General features: G+C 43.7%; 1 protein-coding gene across 7 annotated transcripts in view; it reads right to left on the reverse strand.

The window, feature by feature from the left end:
• The window catches only part of LOC140494241 (uncharacterized), a 63,340-nt gene that overhangs the window by 4,149 nt on the left and 36,162 nt on the right, over positions 1 to 23,029 (reverse strand). For 5 of the 7 annotated variants that reach the window (XM_072593515.1, XM_072593497.1, XM_072593487.1 and 2 more), the window contains exons 4-7: positions 16,558 to 16,671; positions 9,386 to 9,425; positions 7,271 to 7,332; positions 2,769 to 2,816 (exon numbers count right to left, since the gene is read on the reverse strand). In XM_072593515.1, the coding sequence (XP_072449616.1) occupies positions 2,769 to 2,816; positions 7,271 to 7,332; positions 9,386 to 9,425; positions 16,558 to 16,671 (264 nt within the window). Of the gene's footprint in view, positions 1 to 2,768; positions 2,817 to 7,270; positions 7,333 to 7,712; positions 9,304 to 9,385; positions 9,426 to 16,557; positions 16,672 to 23,029 lie in introns of those variants that run through there. The other 2 variants (XM_072593506.1, XM_072593525.1) reach the window with 2 other exon arrangements.

Consider the following 23,029-nt stretch of genomic DNA (forward strand, 5'->3'; position numbering starts at 1 on the left):
GGGGTTTTTAAAGAACCCCTAATAGCAGTAAAGAGATTGAAGAACTCATAGGCGGGCAGATTCTGGAAAAATGTAGATGTAGCAGGGTTGTTGTTATGTGTGATTTCAACTTTCCCAATATCGACTGGAACCTCCTGAGTGCAGATGGTTTGGATGGAGCCGTTTTTGTCAGGTGTGTTCAGGAGGGTTTCCTTACTCAGTATGTAGACAGGCCAATAAGGGGAGAGGCCATTTTGGATTTGGTACCCGACAATGAGCCAGGACAGGTGTCTGATCTTGTGATGGGAGAACACTTTGGTGACAGTGACCACAACTGCCTTACATTTACCATAGCCTTGGAGAGGGAAAGGAGCAGTTACCGAGGAAATATATTTAATTGGGGAAAAGGAAATTATGACGCTATCAGACAGGAGTTGGGAAGTACAGACTGGGAGCAATTGTTCCACAGAATGGGCACAACAGACATGTGGAGACTGTTTAAGGAGCAGTTGTTGCAAGTGATGCTGAATTTGTTCCTCTGAGACAGGTAAGAAGGGATAAGATTAAGGAGCCTTAGATGATGAGATCAGAGGAGCTTCTCAACAAAAGGAAGAAGGCAGCTTACATAAGGTGGAAGAAGCAAGGATCAAGCACAGCTTTAAATGATTGCAGGCTTACTAGAAAGGAGCTCAGAAATGGACTGAGGAGAGCGAGGAGGGGACACGAAAAAGGCTTGGCAGGAAGGATTAGGGGGAACCCAAAGGCATTTTACTCATACATGAGGAATAAGAGAATGATCAGGAAGAAGGTCGGGCCAATTAGGGATATCGGAGGGAACTTGTGTGTGGAGTCTGAGCGGATAGAGGAAGCCCTAAATGAGTTTTTTCCTTTGGTTTTCACTAAGGAAAGGGACCTTGTTGTGACTGAGAACTTTGAGGAGCTTGAATATAGGCTTGAACAGATCAAGATTGATGAAGTTGATGTACTGGAAGGTTTGGCAAATATTAAGATTGATAAGTCCCCAAGGCCAGACCAGATTTATCCCAGGCTGCTCAGGGAAGCAACAAAGGAGGTTGCTAAGCCACTGGTGAGGATATTTGCCTCCTCACTCTCCACAGGAGTCGTACCAGAGGATTGGAAGGAGGCGAATATTGTTCCTCTATTCAAGAAGGGGAATAGGGAAACCCCTGGCAATTACAGACCAGTCGGTCTTACGTCTGTGGTCAGCAAAGTTTTGGAAAGAATTCTGAAGGATAGGATTTATGACTATTTGGCAAAGCATAGTGTGATTAAAGGCAGTCAGCATGGATTTGTGAGGAGCAGGTCATGCCTCACAAATCTTATTGAGTTCTTTGAGGAGGTGTCAAGACAGGTTGACAATGTCAAGCAGTGGGTGTGGTGTATATGGACTTCAGCAAGGCATTTGATAAAGTTCCCCAAGGTAGGCTCATTCATAAAGTCAGGAAGTATGGGATACAGGAAGAGTTGGCTATCTGGATTCAGAATTGGTTGGCTAACAGAAGGCAGAGAGTGGTTGTAGATGGAAAGTATTCTGCCTGGAAGACAATGATGAGTGGGGTCCCCCAGGGGTCTGTTCTTTGTAGTTTTTATAAATGACTTGGATGAGGAAGTTGAGGGGTGGGTTAGGAAATTTGCAGTTGACATAAAGGATGGACATGCCATCGACAGGATTGAGGGCTATTGCAGACTGCAGCGTGACATAGACAGGATGCAAAGCAGGGCTGAGAAATGGCAGATGGAGTTCAACCTGGATAAATGCGAAGTGATGCATTTTGGAAGGTCGAACCTCGAATGCTGAATATAGGATTAAAGACAGGAGTCTTGGCAGTGTAGAGGAACAGAGGGATGTGGGTGTGCAAGTATGTAGATCTCTCAAAGTTGCCGCCCAAGTGGATAGGGTTGTTAAGAAAGCATATGGTGTTTTGGCTTTCATTAACAGGGGGATTGAGTTTAAGAGCCATGAGGTTTTGCTGCAGCTCTACAAGTCCCTGGTGAGGCCACACTTGGAATATTGTGTCCAATTCTGGTCACCCTACTATAGGAAAGATACAGAGGCTTTAGAAAAGGTGCAAAGAAGGTTTACCAGGATACTGCCTAGACTGGAGGGCTTGCCTTATGAAGAAAGGTTGAATAAGCTCAGACTTTTCTCTCTGGAGAGAAGGAGGAAGAGAGGAGACCTGATCAAAGTGTACAAAATAATGAGAGGATTAGGTAGAGTCAATAGCCAGTGACTTTTCTCCAGGGCAGGATTGACATGTTACGAGGGGTCATAGTTTTAAGATATTAGGAGAAAAGTATAGAGTGGACCTCAACGGTAGGTTCTTTACGCAGAGAGTTGTGAATGTATGGAGTGCGTTGCCAGCTGTGGTGATGGAAGCAGAGTCATTGGGGACATGTAAGCGACTGCTGGACATGCACATAGATAGCAGTGAGTTGAGGGTTAAGTTATTTTATTTTACATTAGGATTAACCCTCAACCCAACATTGTGGGACAAAGGGCCTGTTCTGTGCTGTACTTTTCTATGTTCTATGTACTCAGGAAATCAGAACCACAGTGAAATCAGCTCTTAGAGATGTGGGGAGGTGGGAGTGATCTCAAATGATACACTTTCTCAATATAAAAGTAGTCATTGATTCATAGTCTTCTGAAGCACTGATTGTAAATTTTTTGTTACCGTTAACAAAGACAAAATGTTCTGTTGGTTTAATGATAAAATCTGAATATCAATTAGTCAACAACTTAAAACCTTTAAGGTGCAGCAATTTACCTGTTCTGTTGCTGTCAATCTCAGCATAGAGGATGGAACTGTCCTGATCTGTAACACAAACAGGAATGATAAGGGGATATTTATTGGTCGGTGTGTTGTTAGGTATCAGCAACAGCTCAGTGGACACCACATACCCCTCGGAGTTAGAAGGCTTGGATTCAATCCCCATTCCAATGGCTACAACGTAAGATCAATGCTGAGACATCGGAGCAGTTCAAATGGAGTGCTGCAATGTCTAAAGTGTTAATCTTGTGGCTGAGATGTTAAAGTTTCCACTGGTCTGCTCTCTCAGGTGGATGTGAACAATTCCTCATGCAATACTTCAAAGAAGAACAGAGGAGCTCTCTACTGTGTCCTTGTCACTCAGCCCTCAACCCAGATCATTGTGTCCTCAACATCACTCATCCCTCAGAATACATCATGAAAATACACAGGCTAACTGATTGAGCACAGGGCTGTTTGTGGGACATTACTCTTCACAAACTGGTTGTTGCATTTCTACATTATAAGCAAAGAAATAACTTGCATTTAAATAATGAATAATCATAGAATCCCTGCAGTGTGGAAGCAGGCCATTTTGCCCATTGAGTCTCATTGACCCTCAAAAGAGCATCTCACCTAAACCCACTCACTACCCTTTCTCTGTAACCCTGCATTTCCTTTGTCTAACCCACCTCGCCTGCGCACTACAATGCAATTTCCCATGGCCAATCCACCCAACCCGCATATCTTTAGACTGTGGGAAGAAACCAGAGCACCTAAAGGAAACCCACACAGATACAGGGTGGGTCTTGCTACACTATTGAATGAGATCATGGCGAGTCTGGTGGTGGTCTCAGCTCCACCTTCCCGAGTCCCATAGCCATTAATTCTTTTTTCTATCAAAGGTCTATCTGATTCTACCTTGAATGGATTTGATGGCTTACTCTCCATTGCTTTTTTGGAATCACAGACTTGTTACACTGCAGAAGGAAGCCATTTGATCCATTTGATCTATCATGCCTACATCAGCCCTTCAAACGAGCATCATTACCCAGTGCCAATCTCCTGCCTTTTTGCCATATCCTTGTACACCATTTCTATCCAAATAGTCATCCAATGGCCTCTTGAATGCTTTAATTGAAACTGCCTGCATGACATTTACAGATAGGGCATTCCCACCTCGACCAACTCACTGGGTAAACATTCTGTGTTCATTTGTACATGACTTTAAATCTATCCCCTCTCAAACCTCTTCCTTTTCCAAGAGACAACAGATTCTCCCGATCTATCAGTCCAGCTGTTTATGAATTTGGAAACCACTATCTGACCAAGAGAATTCCACAGATAGATGGCAAAGACTTTGTCTCTGAAACAGAATACCTTTTTCCAAGATGCCATCTTATTCTGAAACTGTGTCCCCTATTTCTAGGATCCCCCTCAAGGGGAAACATCACCTCACCCTCTGCTCAATCAAGTTCCCTCAGGATCTGATATGTTTCAATAGAATTGTCTCTTATCCTTTGAAATTCTAATCATACTGGCCCTATCTGCCCAACATTGCCTCATTTTCTTTCATTTGTAGGTGTTGCTGACTGGGTCAACAGTTATTACCCATCCCTGGTTACCCTTGAGAAGGTGAGTGCAAACTGCCTGCTTCAACCACTGCAACCCACCTGCTGTAGGTTGACCCACAATGCCACTAGGGGGGGATTGGGAGGATTTTGACCCAGTTACAGTGAAGGAACTGTGATGCATTTCCAAGTCAGGATGGTGAATGGCTTGAAGGGGAACACGAATGTGCTACCACTTTCCTTCTCGATGGAAGTTGTTGTAAGTTTGGAAGGTTCTGTCAGAGGAACTTTGATGAATTCCTGCAGTGCATCTTGTGGTTAGTGCACACTGCTGCTACTGAGTGTCAGTGGTGGAGGGAAGGGATGTTTGTGGATATAGTGCCAATCAAGCGGGCTGCTTTGTCCTGCATGGTGTTGAGGTTCCAGAATGTTCCCATTCAGGCAAGTGGGAAGTATTCCATCACACACTTGATACGTGCCTTATTGATGATGGACATGCTCTGGAGAGTCAGGAGATGCGATTGTCAGAGCAGTATTCCTAGCCTTGAACATGCTCATGGGTCCACTATGTTTATGTGCAAGTACGGTCAAATTTCTGGTCAAGGGTAATCTGAATGACACCAGGATATTGATACTGAGGGTTTCAGTGATGGTCACACTATTGAAACAATGAGGGCATTGGGACTGCCAAAGGGTGTTACCCATTAGGGTAATACCTTCTCCTAAATGAGTTGAATCAATGTTTTTCTGAACTGCGTCTAATGTGTTTGTACCCTTTTTCAAAGAAGGAGGCTATAATATACGATGTGGTCTCACCAAGGCCTTTCACAGCTGAAGGAAACTATAATGTACAGATGGGGTCTCATCACAGCCTCTTATTACAGCTGAAGGAGACTATAATGTACAGATGGTGTCTCACCAAGGCCTTTCACAGCTGAAGGAAGTCCTTTTTTTAGTATTCTATTGCCTCGCAATAAACACTAACCATGTGATTCATGTACCTAGCTTCCTCCGAACCTCATATTTCTGCAATTTTTCTCCATTTCAAAAGTACACCGCTTTTTCATTCTTTCTGCCAAGGTGGGCAACATCACATTCTCTCACAATGTACTATAGTCTGCCAAATCTTTACCCAGTCAAGAGTGTGGCGCTGGAAAAGCACAGCAGGTCAGGCAGCATCCGAGGAGCAGGAGAATCGATGATCAGGATGAATCAGGATGGACGTCTTATGCCTGAAAAAAACATTGATTCTCCTATTCCTTGGATGCTGCCTCATCTACTGAGCTTTTCCTGTACCGCACTCTCAACTCTGATCTCCAGCTTCTGCAGTCCTCACTTTTTCCAAATTTTTACCCACTCACTTAAACTCCTGATACAGTTTGCAGATGCTCTAACCCCTCTCAACAACTTGTATTCTTCCATACAGTGATGTCATTGGAAAAAATGTAGTGAGCATTCCATGTAGCCGGCCCCTGCATTCATTATCACTGACAGAGATTGTAAAACATTGAGGACCAGGCACTAATCTCTCATTACAAATTGCCAATCCAAAAGCGATCTATATTCACTGGTTTTTGTTTGCTAGTCAAACCTTTATTCAGGCCAACATGTTATCCCTGCCAATGGGCTCTTATCTCAATCTTTGATTGGATCTCAAACTTTGAGTGGCACCACATAAATACCTTTTGAACATTTAGGTACATCCTATCTACTGGTTTCTCTTTGTCCACATTGATTGATACTTCCTCAAAAACATTAATAAATTAGTTAAACACTATTTGCATTGACCATAGTCTTATTGACTGTGCTGACCTGATGTTGAGAAACCCGACCATCACAGAGGTACAGAATCACAGATTTGTTATGTGGCAAAAGTAAACCATTCAACCATCTTGTTTGTTGGCTGTTCGAATATTTTGACTTAGTGCCTAATTACATTTTCCCTATAATTCTTTTTCCGCTTAGTCATCCTCAATGCCTCAATTGAACCTGCCTCCACCACACTTCCAGGCAATGCATTCGACACCCTAACTACCTGTGGAGTGAAAACATATTTTTCTCATCTCACATTGCCTTCCTTTACAAAACATTTAAAACTGTGCCCTTGGTTCCCAACGTTTCGGTCTATTGAGTTGGGATTTTTTTTTGCATCCCACCATTCTTTAAAAAAGGTTTTAAGTTTGCTATTTCCCAATCTATTGGACTCTTTCAGAAGAAATTTTAGGAAATTCTAACTAACACACCTACTATCTCAGCAGACATTTCCTTTAACACCCAGGGTTCAGATGACCTGGAATTGTCTGTCATAAGGGTTCATAGTTTGCCCAACACCTTCTCTTGCTCTGGTGGTGGTGATTTATTTTTTTAAGTTCTTTCCTCTCTGCTATCCTGGACTATTTGTCAGGACAATAACAGAGAGAGCTGGATTAGTTAATTTTTATGGAAGTCCGCTGCTTTCATTCTGTTGCTTTCAATGTTATGAAACAGTGTATCTGGATTATCATCTGGGTAGTGAAAGTGACAGTCTGCCCCTGAATATCTATTCAAGAGTGGCACAGCGGCTCAGTGGTTGGCACTATTGTCTCACAGCGCCAGGGACCTGGGTTTAATTCCAGCCTCAAAAGACACTGTGTGGAGTTTGCATATTCTCCCCAGGTCAGCATGGGTTTCCTCCGACAATCCAAAGATGTGCAGGTTAGGTGGATTGACCTGCTAAATTGTCCATAGTGTTCAAAGGATGTGCAGGTTAGGTGGGTTACCCATGGGAAATGCAGTGTTACAGGGAGAGGGTGGAATGCTCTTCAAAGGGCAGTGTGGACTAGATGGGCCAAATGGCCATCTTCCATACTGCAGAGATTCCATGGATTTGCACTGTGTCAATGTTTCACACTACCTCTGTTACAGTGTCAGAAATGGACATTGATCAGTCAGTTAGAGTACAGTCAGTACCTGGAATAGTTGTTTGTTGGACCTGATCAGTCTCAGGAATGCTGGATGATCCTGGATCATTCCTGAAAAACACACAAGGAACATGAATATTCCAAGGAAACTCTCCCAGGTCACAGAAAGGAGCATTCAGTTTGTACATCAATCTCCTTCTCTGGTTTCACCGGGAATAGATTCCAAACACAGTTAATCCATTGAACCTTGCTAAAGATCACAGATACTCAGATGTAGACACAATCAGAAAAGCCACCCTTGAATAAATTGTCATGAGAAACAGTTTTGCCTTGGCATCAGAATATGGCTGGCACCCAGGGAACCCAAGGTGTAGTCAGCAGCTGTAACACAGGGAGGGCTGTGCAGACACTGTCAGGAATCACAGTGACAGATCATTCCAGGCAGCTCTGGCTCAGCTTGGAGCAACTAGTCACAGGGCAGGGAGGGAGGGTGTTGGAGATGAGGGGAAAGTGCTTGCAGAGGCTTCTCATCTGACATTACACGTCTGGGAAAGCTTGGAAAGTGGAGCATTCAACACTCACTGGAGGTGTTTACATTTTGATCTTCCCCTCCATTAAGCATTCATTGCAACTCAAAGAGTCCACAGGAATAAAAATAAGCAACAACTTCTGTCTTACCCGAGGGCGAATTGCAGGTTATTTTGGAAAGGGAGATCTCAAATGAACCTGAAGCTCAAAATTTACAAGCGGATGGCATTAGACAAATGATTATCGAAACAGAAAAACTAGGAATAGGAGTAGGCCATTCGGCCCTTTGAGCCTGCGATATTATCCAATATGATCTTGGCTGATCCTCTATCTCAATGCCAAATGCCCTCTTTTTTTCCTCATATCCCTAGATGCCTTTAAAATCTAAAAATGCATTTTTAAAAATATATTCAGTAACTTGGTCTCCATAGCCTTCTCCAGTACAAAATTCCACAGATTCATTACCCGTTCAAGAATGGAAACTTTCCTTCATCTCAGTCCGAAATGGTCTACCTCAAATTCTGAAACTCTGTCCCCAGTCTAGATTCCCAGCCTGGGGAAACATCACCCCTGCATTTAGTCTGTGCAGCCCTGTTAGAATTTTATATGTTTCAATCAGATCCCCCCTCATTCTTCTAAAGCTTAGTGAATATAGGCCTAGTTGAACCAATCTCTCCATGATAGACAGTTCAGCTCAGAACTCTGCATTCCCTCTATGACAATCATATCCTTCTTAACCAATAGAGGACAAAACTGCACATAGAGCCATAGAGCCGTACAGCCCAGAAACAGACCCTTCATTCCAACCAATCCATGCTGAACATAATCCCAAAATAGTCTAGTCCCACCTGCCTGTTTCTGCCTCATATCCCCCCTAAATCTTTCCTATTCATGTATCTATCCAAATGTCTTTTAAATGTTGTAATTGTACCTAGATCCACTACTTCCTCAGGAATTTTATTCCACATGCGACCCATCCTCTGTGTAAACAATTTGCCTTTTATGTCATTTTTAAATCTCTTTTCTCTCACCCTAAAAAATGTGTCTTTGTTTGAAATCCGTCCTTCGATGGTAAAGACACCTGCCACATAATATGTCAGGTGCAGTCTCTCCAAAGCCCTGCACAACTGCAGTAAGCCATCCCTGCTTCTGAACTCAAATCATCTTGCAATGAAGATCATATATCAAATGCTACATTGTCTGTCTACTCTCGGGCTTATGCCCGAAACGTTGATTCTCCTGCTCCTTGGATGCTGCCTGACCTGCTGCACTTTTCCAGCAACACATCTTTCAGCTCTGTCTACTTTCAGTGACTGGTGTACAAGGACTCCCTTTGTACATCAATGTTTCCAATATATTACCAGTTGAATTATACTCTACATTTCTGTTTTCACAAAGTGTATAACTTCCCGTGTAGCCATGTTGTACTAGAACATCAACCTGTCATTTACCTCTTGGTTTGAGCAGATCCCTTTCCCACTCTTTTTCGTTTGAGCAGCTTCTTAAAAGGACAAACCACATTAATCAATTCATCACCATGGGGCTTCATTCTGTCTGTGAACAAGAGGTGTTCAATTCAACTCTGAACCACAGCATTTCTACCACCATGTTTATATCAATTGCCAATTACCCCTACCTTTTCAACGATGTGGTCTGCTCTATTTTCTGTGTGTACCCTAAAGAGATAAAAATGATTAGTAAATATTTAGTTCAACCATGGACAAATAAGCTGCACAGTGGAAAGGTATTTTCAACAATATATAATCATTGTACACTTAAGGTATGAATGTGTCTAGAATTTTATGACAGCTAGATTCTCTTAATCAAGAGTGACCTATGTATGTCAATCTGATATCAATGCAATGTTGTCTCTTATAAGAAAGCGAATGCAATGTTGTCTCTTATCTCAAGAGGGTTGGAATATAAAAGCAGAGATGTACTACTAAGACTTTATAAAGCTCTGGTTAGGCCCCATTTGGAGTACTGTGTCCAGTTTTGGTCCCCACACCTCAGGAAGGACATACTGGCACTGGAACGTGTCCAGCGGAGATTCACACGGATGATCCCTGGAATGACAGGTCTAGCATATGAGGAACGGCTGAGGATACTGGGATTGTATTCGTTGGAGTTTAGAAGATTAAGGGGAGATCTAATAGAGACGTACAAAATAATACATGGCTTTGAAAAGGTGGATGCTAGAAAATTGTTTCTGTTAGGCGAGGAGACTAGGACCCGTGGACACAGCTTAGAATTAGAGGGGGTCATTTCAGAACGGAAATGCGGAGACATTTCTTCAGCCAGAGAGTGGTGGGCCTGTGGAATTCATTGCCACGGAGTGCAGTGGAAGCCGGGACGCTAAATGTCTTCAAGGCCGAGATTGATAGGTTCTTGTTGTCTAGAGGAATTAAGGGCTACGGGGAGAATGCTGGCAAGTGGAGCTGAAATGTGCATCAGCCATGATTGAATGGCGGAGTGGACTCGATGGGCCGAATGGCCTTACTTCCACTCCTATGTCTTATGGTCTTATGGTAATTATTAGACAAGCCCGATTCCCAATAGCAGGAAATTGACCCTAAACACCTAACGCCAGACCAGTTAGTCTAATGTCTGTTCACTATATATTTATTCTTTTCTATTTTCTGCACACACTCCTTGAACTCTGATTTAAAAAGGCTTGTTCGTTTCAAAAGAATCCTGTCACGCAGAAAGGGCTCATTCGGCATATTGTGTCAGTGTCAGCTCTTTGAAAGATCGAACCAATGAATTCTTTTCCCCTCAGCCATTCTCCATGATCCTCTAAATGTATATGCTTTCATAGTTATTATTGAATCAACATCTCTTTCAGGCAGTGCATTCCAGATCACAGCTTATAGAACCCTTTCTTTCGTTCATGGGTGTGGACTAGGCCAGCATTTATTGCACTTTAACGGAGTGGTTTTCCAAGGCATTTCAGAGGCCAATCAAACATTGCATCTGAATTCACATGTAGGCCAGACTGGGTAAGCACAGCAAGTTTCCTTTCCTAAAGGACATTAGTGAGCCATTTTGGTATTAATGACAATTCTCATATACTCAGCATTAGACCTATTTTCAATTCAAATTCAAATTTGACCACGAGCAGTAGTGAGACTCTCGAGATTACTAATTCAGTGCCAATACCAGTCCACCACTGTGTCCGCAAGAGGCAGTAAAGAATAGATGGAAAGAGTACATCAAATACATCTGTATAATAGAGATAGCAAATCAACAAACTAGAATCAGACAAAACACAGATATTTTCCAGATGATTTCAGACCTGATTTCTGCAGTGGGAGAAAGTGAGGTCTGCAGATGCTCGAGATCAGAGTCGAAGAGTGTGGTGCTGGAAAAGCACAGCCCATCAGGCAGCATCTGAGGAGCAGGAGAGTCGATGTTTCGGGCATAAGCCCTTCATCAGGAATGAGGCTCATTCCCGATGAAGGGCTTATGCCTGAAACGTCGATTCTCCTGCTCCTCGGATGCTGCCTGACCGGTTGTGCTTTTCCAGCACCACACTCTTCGACTCTAATTTCTGCAGTGTGAAATTTTAAGAACTGTAAAAGAACAGAAATCAAAAAAAGCAGTAAGGTGCAAAGGAATCCCTGCAGAAATGATTAATAGTGGTGCAGTGAAAATGTCCCTGCACTAGTACAGTAATTCAGAAGCTTCAGGTAATTCAGCAGACAAGGTTTTGTATCGTACCATGGCAGATGGTGAAAATTTAATTCAATGAAATCTGAAATTAAAAGCTAGTCTAATAGTGACAGTTGGGTCTTGTAAAAATCCATCTAGTTCACCGATGTCCTTTATGGAAGGAAAACTGCTGATTTTACTTGGTAAGGCCTACATGTGATACCCTCCAGACTCAGGGCAATGTGATTGACTCTGAGCTGCAATCCAAATAACTAAGCAAACCACTGGAATCAAAACATTAACTCTGCTTTCTGCCCACAGATGCAGGCAGACCAGCTGGGTTTCTCCAAAACCTGCTTTTTTTTTTGTTTTTCTTTTTGTGTATGCAGGTGTGAGACACAGTGAAAGACACAAAGTGCACAAATCTTTATTCAATTGCCACCACCAGGAAGATAGAAAAACACCCAAGTAGCCAGTGACAAGCAGTGCCCTTCAAACCAAAGGGCAGTGCTGTGTGAGCAAAAAGGTGAAGGGGAGGGTAGGGATTAAATCAAAATAGAGTTAGACAGGGAAATAATACACTCCACTCCCTGCGGCACCCACCTCTCCCTGAACAACTCCAGGGTGTTGGTGGACACCACGTGCTCCTTCTCCAAGGACACCCGGGCTCTAACGTAACCCCGGAAGAGGGGCAGGCAGTCGGCCCTAACGACCCCCTCCACGGCCTGCTTTTTTTTAAACAAACAAGCCACTCAGATTAAGGGTAATTAGGGATTGGAAAAAAATGCTAACCCAACCAGTGACATCCACATGCCATGAATGTACAAAGCAAAAGTGATTAACTCAAGTGGGTGAAAAGAAAAACAGCTGGAAGTGTTTTTGAGCACAGAGTATTATCAGTTGAGAAACAGGGACAGCTGCAACTTTGATTACTCAAACAACTAAGTGAATGAAAAAGACTTTGGCAGGGTGATTGGAAGGTAAAGAAAGTAATTACATCAGCTGTGATCAATTCAGTTTTAGGAATGATTGTGGAACTAGAGAGGTTATGTTGGTGATGAGACTGTTCAGCAGACATGGTCAGCTGCTTTGTGGACTGAAAAGGTTTTCGACTGGTGAACTGACAGAAGTTAAAAATCACACAACACCAGGTTATCGTCCAACAGGTTTAATTAGAAACATTAGCTTTTGGAGCACTGCTCCTTCATCGTGTGATTGTGGAGTAAGCTGTTATAAGACACAATTTACAGTAAAAGTTTACAGTGTGATGTAACTGAAATTATACATTGAAAAATACCTTGATTGTTTGTTAAGTCTCTTATCTGTTAGAATGACCATGTTAGTTTCATTTCTTTCATATGTAAATCACAAAACCTTTTTTGAAGTTACACTCTCAGGTGAACTTTAACAATTGGTGTCAGCCCAGATAATGTGTTGACGTTGTTAGCCCCCTATGTGCTGTTGTCTGTGCCATAATGTTTAGACCGATTCTAATCTAAAAAGTGAACCTTACATGGATTCATGCAGTTTTTGAGCAAAGTACAATGTAACTCTGCAAGTACAAATTCACCTCACAAATGTATATGTGTATGTGTGTGGTGCAGTGAAAATGTCCCTGCACTAGTACAGTAGTGTGTATGTGTGTGTGCAAAAGTGTGACAAGGATGACAGAAATGATTCATAACGATGTTTCCAGAGATGAGGAACTTTGGTTATGAAGGTAGATTGGAGAATTTGCTACTGTTTTCCTTATAGAAAAGGAGAAGAACTTCGAAGTGTTCAAAATCACATCTAACAAGAAACTTTCCACTCATGAAAGAATGGTGAACAAGACGGCACAGATTTAAACCAGATGATCAAAGATGCACAAGTGATTTGAAATAAAACACACTGGAATGCAAGGCCTGAGATCTGGTGGAGGCAAGTTCAACTGAAATATTAAAAACAGTAGCAACTATTACCCAAATAGAAAGAATATGGGGTGTGACAGGGAGCAGGCAGGAGTGTGACTCTGAGTGAGCTGCACATTTAGAGAACCAGTGTGGACACAATGGGCTGAATGACCACCCTCTGCCCTGTAAGGATTCTCTGATTCTTCAAATTTTCAGAATTTAGATTAGATTAGATTACTTACAGTGTGGAAACAGGCCCTTCGGCCCAACAAGTCCACATCGCCCCGCCGAAGCGTAACCCACCCATACCCCAACATCTACATCTACCCCTTACCTAACACTGCGGGCAATTTAGCATGGCCAATTCACCTGACCTGCACATCTTTGGAGTGTGGGAGGAAACCGGAGCACCCGGAGGAAACCCACGCAGACACGGGGAGAATGTGCAAACTCCACACAGTCAGTCGCCTGAGGCGGGAATTGAACCCGGGTCTCTGGCGCTGTGAGGCAGCAGTGCTAACCACTGTGCCACCGTGCTGCCCGGTATCTAGACAGCAGAAAGCACAGCCACCAATGATTGGGGAAAGAAAATGGATGTATAAGAAGCTTGAGTTGAATAAAGGAGGAGAAAGTGAGGACTGAATGCCATCCCGTATTCCCAATTTCTCCGCGTCCGCCGTATCTGCTCCCAGGAGGACCAGTTCCACCATAGAACACACCAGATGGCCTCCTTCTTTAGAGACCGCAATTTCCCTTCCCATCTGGTTAAAGATGCCCTCCAACGCATCTCGTCCACATCCCGCACCTCGGCCCTCAGACCCCACCCCTCCAACCGTAACAAGGACAGAACGCCCCTGGTGCTCACCTTCCACCCTACAAACCTTTGCATCAACCAAATCATCCACCGACATTTCCGCCACCACCAAAAAGACCCCACCACCAGGGATATATTTCCCTCCCCACCCCTTTCCGCCTTCCGCAAAGACCGTTCCCTCCGTGACTACCTGGTCAGGTCCACACCCCCCTACGACCCACCCTCCCATTCTGGCACTTTCCCCTGCCACCGCAGGAACTGTAAAACCTGTGCCCACACCTCCTCCATCACCTCTATCCAAGGCCCTAAAGGAGCCTTCCACATCCATCAAAGTTTCACCTGCACATCCACCAATATCATTTATTGTATCCGTTGCTCCCAATGTGGTCTCCTCTACATTGGGGAAACTGGGCGCCTCCTAGCAGAGCGCTTTAGGGAATATGTCCGAGAGACCCGCACCAATCAACCACACTGCCCCGTGGCCCAACATTTCAACTCCCCCTCCCACTCTGCCGAGGACATGGAGGTCCTGGGCCTCCTTCACCGCCGCTCCCTCACCACCAGACGCCTGGAGGAAGAACGCCTCATCTTTCGCCTCGGAACACTTCAACCCCAGGGCATCAATGTGGACTTCAACAGCTTCCTCATTTCCCCTTCCCCCACCTCATCCTAGTTTCAAACTTTCAGCTCAGTTCCTGTCTCCTTGACTTGTCCGACCTGCCTATCTCCTTTTCCACCTATCCACTCCACCCTCTCCTCCTTGACCTTTCACTTTCATCCCCTCCCCCACTCACCCATTGTACTCTATGCTACTCTCTCCCCACCCCCACCCTCCTCTAGCTTATCTCTCCATGCTTCAGGCTCACTGCCTTTATTCCTGATGAAGGGCTTTTGCCCGAAACGTTGATTTCGCTGCTGGTTGGATGCTGCCTGAACTGCTGTGCTCTTTCAGCACCACTAATCCAGTATTTGATTTTCAGCATCTGCAGTCATTGTTTTTACCCAGAAAGTGAGGACTGCAGATGCTGGAGATCAGAACTGAAAAATGTGTTGCTGGAAAAGCACAGCAGGTCAGGCAGCATCCAAAGATCAGGAGAATCAACATTTCGGGCATGAGCTCTTCTTCAGGAGTTGAATAAAGACAGCTTTGGAGGGTTGAAGAGCACAAAAGTGTTACAGGAATAGGAATGGAGAAGCCATGAAGATAAGATAAGGCTCATCAGCACTGACATAATTTAACTCATGGGTCCGAGGCCTCTAATATGTCAGTGTGGACTTGTTGGGCCGAAGGGCCTGTTTCCACTCTGTAGGGATTCTAAAAATTCAATTCATGTTCCTGCAGTCCTCACTTTCTCCCATCCTGCATATTCAGTTTGATCAGGGCAAAGGTAGGTCATGGGGACAGCCCCAAATATAAATCAGCGCCTGAGCATTGCACCCACTGCAGAGACCTGAAGAGGAGCCTATATTACATTGTAGGAGCAAATTACTACAGATGCTGGAATTTACTGCAAACAATAAATGCTGGAGATCACAATGGGTCTGACAACATCCATGGAAAGACAGCAAGCTATCATTTCAAGTCTAGATGACTCTTCATCAGAGCTGAAGTGAAGTATGGAGGGGGCAGCACTTATGCTATAGTTGGGGGGGGAGGGGTTTGTAATTCTGGAGGACAAAGGATGTTGATAGTTCAGATTAAGTGATCAGAATGCGAATCAGAAGTACCAATATCCTTTATCTCCCAGCATTCCACTCTAATCCACCCCCACCACATATTGCATAAATGTTGCTCCCTCCTCTGTTCACTTGAACTCTAATGAAGAGTCATCTAGACTTGAAATGTGAGCTTACTTTCTATCCATGGATGTCACCTCAGCCGCTGTGATCTCCAGTATTTTTTGTTTTCAGTCCATGTTACCGTTCTACGCTGAGAGACAGCTTTGTTACTCAGACTATCTGAGCTACAATGTCCATACCTTTGTCCAGCAAACTCTCTAAATCAATCTTAACAATAAAAGCACACAAGAGCATCACGCTGAGTTACAGATTCCTTTCTGTTCTGTTGAGATTCTGTATCGTGTCTGTTGGGATTCTGTCAAGTGGCAGTGGATGAAATTACGTTTTTGAAGAATTGAGATTTGACAGTGATGGGAGTAGAATGGGGATTGATCCATCAGAGTTCAATAGAATGGATTGGAATGGCCTTGCTTGTGAAACAGCCTCAATCTTCAATCACCCATGAGTCAGACATCAGACAGTGGGTGATACTATAGAACAGGCCACCTTCACCCACCCTCCATCACCCACCAAAGACAAAGCCAGCGTTTTCAGAGAATGTACTGAAGAGGAGAGAGTCGGTGAGGGAAAATTAATCCAGGGTCATTGTTTATTGCTGTTTCAAAAACAGGACCATATTGTTTTATTAACCTCATTCTCTACAGAACCCACCTCTTTTCTTCCTGAAGATGATGAACATGATGATAAGGATGAAGAAGATGAACAGGAGGCTGAGGAGTGAGATGATCAGTTGATATATCACAATGGTGGGCTCAGGCCCCTTCACTATAAAATGGAAGGAACAATGTTGGTCAGTTATATCTCAAACCCGGGACATGTTTCTCATTCAGGCATTCTCCAGATTGAACCACATGGTGGTGCTCCTGTGCATTGGAATAAACAGGCATCTGAAACAAAGACAATTCAGAGGAATATTGGTCCTGAGCAGCTTTCATCCCTCATCTACTGAAATAATCAACAGTCCACATTGGAGACCGGTTAGGGTAATTGTTCTCAGAGTACAGGATCCTTTGAGTACCTTAGGTACCAAGGTCACGCTGTAGATGGACTTGATGACACCACACCTGGAATATTGTATGCAGTTTTGGTCTCCTTATCTAAGGAAGGATGTTCTGCTCATGGAGGGAGTGCAACGAAGGTTGACCAGACTGATTCCTGGGATTGCAGAACTGACATATGAGGAGAGACTGGATCAATTAAAGCTATATTCATTGAGGTTTTGAAGAATAAAGGATACTTCACTGAAATGTATTAAATTCTGACAGGAGTAAACAAGATAAATGTGGGACAGATGTTCCCGATGACCAGGGAATCCAGAACCAGGAGTCACACTCTAATGATATGGGGTAGCCAGTTAGGACTGAGATGAGGAGAAATTTCTTCATCCAGAGAGTGGGAAACCTGTGGAAGTCTCTGCCATAGAAAGTGGCTGAAGCCAATACATTGAGTATTTTCAAGAAGGAGTTGGATACAGTTCTTAGGGTTAAAAGTCCTCAAAAGAAATTGGGAAAAAGTGGGAAAAAAGTACAAGGTTGCATGACTGGCCATGATCATATTGAACAAAGGAGCATGCTCGAAGGGCCAAATGGCTCACTCCTGTTTCAAATTTTCTATGATCCTCAGGAGAGTGCAGCCAGACACAGTTTGGTGGCTCATCAGATGGCGAAGCTGTACAGGAGTGTCAGTGGTAGGAAGAAGAATGGAAGAGCAAAAGTGATAATGAATTTCATAGTCAGGGATCAGACAGGAGCTTCTGTGGCCCTCAGTAAGCCTTCAGGATGACATGCTGTCTCAATGGTGCCAGGGTAATGAACTTCATGAAACAGCTATTGGATATTCTGATTCTTCATTGTTGTTCTTTACATTCTGCCCAATTTTCAGACCTGCCACATAACTTTGTGGAATTACATGCTTTTTCTTTAACATTGATGTTGTCTTTAATCTTTCTGGTTAAACATGCTTGAACAGCACAGAGGAGATTTACAACAATCTTGTAAGGACTTGAAAAATGCAGGTATCGAGAAAAATTGGTTAGGCTCATGTTTATTTTCCTTAGAACAGAGGAGGCTGAGGAGTGACTGAATTGAGATGTAGAAAATAATGAGGGGCTTGTGTAGAGTGGACAGAGACCTGTTTCTTCTAGCAGAGAGGTCAGAAGACCACAGATTTAAACTGACTGATAGAAGTGTTAGCAGGGAAGTGAGGGAGACTCCTTTCCCCCAGAGAGTGATAGGTCATAGAGTCAGAGAGATGTACAGCATGCAAACAGACCCTTCGGTCCAACCTGTCCACGCCGACCAGATATCCCAACTCAATCTAGTCCCACTTGCCAGCACCCAGCCCATACCCCTACAAACCCTTCCTATTCATATACCCATCCAAATGCCTTTTAAATGTTGCAACTGTACCAGCCTCTATCATTTCCTCTGGCAGCTCATTCCATACACATACCACCCTCTGCATGAAAAAGTTGCCCCTTAGGTCCCTTTCATATCTTTCCCCTCTCACCCTAAACCTATGCCTCTAGTTCTGGGCTCCCTCCTCCACCCCCCCAAAGAAAAGACTTTGTCTATTTATCCTATCCATGCTCCTCATAATTTTGTAAACCTCTATAAGGTCTCCCCTCAGCCTCCGACGCTCCAGGGAAAACAGCCCCAGTCTGTTCAGCCTCTCCCTACAGCCCAAACCCTCCAACCCTGGCCACATCCTTGTAAATCTTTTCTGAACCCTTTCAAGTTCCACCACATCTTTCCGATAGGAAGGAGACCAGAATTGCACGCAATATTCCAACAGTGGCCTAACCAATGTCCTGTACAGCCGCAACATGACCTCCCAACTCCTGTACTCAATACTCTGACCAATAAAGGTCTGCATACCAAATGCCTTCTTCACTATCCTATCTACCTGCGACTCAACTTTCAAGGAGCTATGAACCTGCACTCCAAGGTCTCTTTGTTCAGCAACATTCCCTAGGACCTTACCATTAGAGTGTATAAGTCCTGCTAAGATTTGCTTTCCCAAAATGCAGCACCTCGCATTTATCTGAATTAAACTCCATCTGCCACTCCTCAGCCCATTGGCCCATCTGATCAAGGCCTTTGAAACTCGCTACCCAGTCTGGTGATGGAGGCAGAAACCCTCATTTAAAAGGAACCTGGATCTGCTCCTGAATCACTGGAACGTGCCCGGATACACACCAGCAGCTGGACAGTGGGAATAGAATGGACGGCTAGTTTATTCAGCTGGCAGACACAATGGGCTGAATAGCCTCTTAATGTTTCTATCATTACATTTGCCCCCAGCACCCAACACACAGTACAATCCACATTCAAACCAGCATCTGGATAAAAAAAAATTCCATTGGATTTATTAATGTCTCCTAAATTTGCAGTCCCTAGTTATGGGCACTCTTTGTCTACTCTATTAAACCTTAAAACTCTATATTAGGGCAACTTTCAGTCTTCTCTCTTCTCAAAGTGACAGCATGTGCATCTTTAATATTTATTGTTAGATAGAGCTTCTAGTTCTAAACAAGTTTTGGGTGTGTTGTATCAGGAGATGGCACTCACAGTGTAGGCAAATACCAGAATTACAATTTTAAACAAATTCTCTCCACTCCCCTTGCTGCTGCCTTTCCTCAGGTCTTTGCGTTGTTCCCCTTTCCTCTCCACACCTCTCTCCTCTTCCCTCACCTCTCCACATAGTTCACACACCTCCAATCTTTCCTCACATCTCTGCTCAGCTCTCTGAGCTGCATGCTACTGCTGTTCTCATTTCTCCCCTCACTGGGTGTCCATTACTCCCCTCACCTTTCCACTCTAGTCCCCTAAATCCTCACCTCTCTGCATTACTCCCCATGCTTCAAATGTCTCCTCACACGTCCCTTCAGTTCTCCGCTCTCCTCATTGCTCCCCTTGCCTCTCCTCACTCTCCCCTTGCCTGTCCACACTCCTCCCTCACTTCTCCATTTCCTCATTGTTCTTCTCACCTTAGATCTCTACACACTTCATTCTACCCCTCAACTCTTCACCTTCCATGATCACCTCATCTCACTGTTCCCCTCAGCTGTCTACTCTCCTAACCTTTTCACTTGTCAACCTGCTCACCCCTTGTTGGGAAAGTCGATGCACTTTGGTTAATCTATCAGTGATTTCAATTATTTTATGTCCTATGATCCAATCAAATTTGATTTGTGAAGTATATTCTTTGATTCAGGAATATCACTATTTAATGACTGGTCTTGTGTGTGCACCCTCTGCAGTTACACTGTGGCAAATACAGTTACAGATTTCACAGAATTGTCAAGTAGCTGAAGAGGGACATTTCTATCCTGAGAAAAATGTCCACAAAGCCAGCCTGGAGATATTACACCTTTGGCTTTACCCCTGTCTTTCCTCAGCTCTCCTCCCCTTCTTGCTTTGCAGAAGATTGATGTTCTCAGAGGTATGGGTTCCTTGGAAATGCCAAGTGGAATTTTGCAATTTTGCAACAGTAAAGATGACCATTCTTAACTGGAGCAATCATAATTAGTCCCTCTCCCCTACCCTTCTCCACAGATCTGTAATTTCATCTGTAATTATTGCAACAAGGTCAGTCAGGTGGACCTCACAGAATCTGAGTTCCCTGATTCGGGCTGTTAATCTGGACCAATCAGGGAGACCAGGCTGACAGATATAAGCTGGAGTGATCTGGGGTGGAGGGTGTTGCACGCAGTGGTCCCCTGTAACCACAGATTGTGGTGGTTCACTGACTCCCAGCCCAACTGCTTGTTGTGTGGAGCTGTGGAGTCCGTGGACCATTAAAATTGGGTGTGGGTGTTTGCACTCCCTTTCTGATTTTCTTAAAAACCTCCTCCTCTGCTTTTGGTTGCACTTCAGTCCCACGCCCCTGAGCTTCGGGCACCCGGTACAGAGGAGGGAGGGCAGGTCTGAAGACCTCCTCATGAGTCTGCTCCTGGGCCTGGCCAAACTGGCCATCAACAGGTCCAGGTAGCGTGCTGTGGAGGGGTTCGTTAGGGCCCACTGCCTGCACCTCTTCCGCGTTAGAGCCTTGGTGTACTTGGAGAAGGAGCACGCGGTGTCCACCAACACCCTGGAGTTGTTCAGGGAGAGGTGGGTGCTGCAGGGAGTGGAGTGCATTATTTCCCCCTCCAACTCTATTTTGATTTAATCCCTGCCCTCCCCTTCACTGTTTGATCACACAGCATTGCCCTGTGGTTTGAAGGGCACTGCTTGTCACTGGCTACTCGGGTGTTTCCTTTCTCCCTAGTGGTGGAAATTTGAATAAAGATTCATGCACCTTGTGTCTTTCACTGTGTCTCACACCTGCACACACACAACATGGGTGTTGGGGAAAAAATAAGCACTACCGCAGTTAGGCGGGTGTGGGGGGTTAATGAGAAAAAAAGAAAAAGAAAAACCAGGAGTGTCAGAGGAAAAAAAGAAAAACAAAAAAAAGCTGGAGTGTCACAGGTTCTGTCACACTGGGAGCTGTTTCTGAATGAGGCAGTACTAGAGTCATGAACTCTTCATGTGTAAATAAAGGGTGACTAGGTAACAGAATACCAGCCTCTGTGGAGTTATTTTAATAGTGTGATGATACTCCAGCTTTAGGAGGTGTATTTTGTCCTATTTATTTTTATGAAGCGAGGGTGAGACAGAGGTTTGAGTATAGTCCTTCAAGACAATAAAGTAAACTGCTTTTGAGGCTTTGGTTTCTTTTTTCTGAAGTTGGAACAATAAAAGCAGCCTGAATGGGTGTAGTCAAGTTTCCACAGAACCAGGATTTTTACTTAGCTTTTAGTAGCTGTTGGGGTTGTGAAACGTCTCTCTCTCTTTTTGCTAAACCTAATAATTTGGGTTCTCTTCCTGCTACTAGTATTGCATGTGAGACAATCTATTTTAAAGACGTTGCCTTTGTGCTAATGGGATGTTACTATATTTAAACATTTAATGAGTAGTTTATTATTTTGTAAAGTATTTCAATAGAGCTACAGTAAAGCCAATACTTGTCTTTTATTTTTATTTTGTCTTTTTTTTAGCTGTATTGAGTGAATAAAGTTTGTTTTGCTTCAAACCTGACTAATCGAATTGCAGCTGGAATGCAATGCCTGGCATTAACTGATAAAATAAGAGAAAGTGACTATTCAGGCTATCTCCTTGACATATTTTCAGGGAGTTGGTCTGATCCATAACAAATTGGCGGCTCTTAATTAGGATCAAAATCTTTAATTCTAGGATGGGATTTGGATTATAGGACTTAATGACAGCGACTGGTAAGCATCAGTGTCTTTTATTTCAGGTATTGAGTTTGGTTGGGTTAAACAGGACTTGCCTTGTGTCGTAATGGCTCTTTCAGTAGCCAAGAGTTTCCAGGAGATGGAAGAAGTCACTTCAGGTGTTTTACAGAAAATACTCAAGGCAAAACTTTCAGATTTGGAGTTGCCAATGTCTGTGAGGAAAAGAGAAATAATTGTGGCAAAAGTGCAGCATTTACAATTGCCAGTAGTGCAATCAGAATAATTGGAAATGGCTAAAATAATTGAAAAGAAAAGGAAAGGATGTCCCTTGCAGCAGGAAGGGAACAAAAGAGAGAATAAAGGGGAAAGAGAGAGGTTTTGAACTTCGGAGGTAGAAACTGAAAATTCAAAGTCAACTTAAAATGGCAGAGGTAGAAATGAAAGATAGAAGTACTGAAAAGGACAGTGATGGAAAGCAATCCCATTGTAGCCAAAGGCTTGGTAGGGATCTGTTTAAGTAAGTGCAAGCATTCCTTAATTTTGACGAGAAGGATGTCGAAGACTTGTTCATTTCATTTGAGAAAGTGGCTAAACAAATTAAATGGCTGGTGACAATGTGGTTATTGTTGATCCAAACAAAGTTGGTAGGTAGAGCTAGTGAAGTATGTGCATCACTATTAAGGTGGGTATCTGATGAGGTAAAATATGCCATATTGAGTGCATATGAGCCAGTACCAGAAGCCTACAGATAATGTTTTAGGAATCTAAGGAGGGAACCTGGTCAGATATACATAGAGTTTGAAAGGATCAAACAAATTAATTTTGATAGGTGAATAAGTGCACTGGAAATAGATCAAACACATGAGCACCAATAAGCCACCAAAT

The sequence above is a fragment of the Chiloscyllium punctatum genome, chromosome 2 (genome assembly GCF_047496795.1).
Source record: "Chiloscyllium punctatum isolate Juve2018m chromosome 2, sChiPun1.3, whole genome shotgun sequence".
Taxonomy (NCBI): Eukaryota; Metazoa; Chordata; class Chondrichthyes; order Orectolobiformes; family Hemiscylliidae; genus Chiloscyllium; species Chiloscyllium punctatum.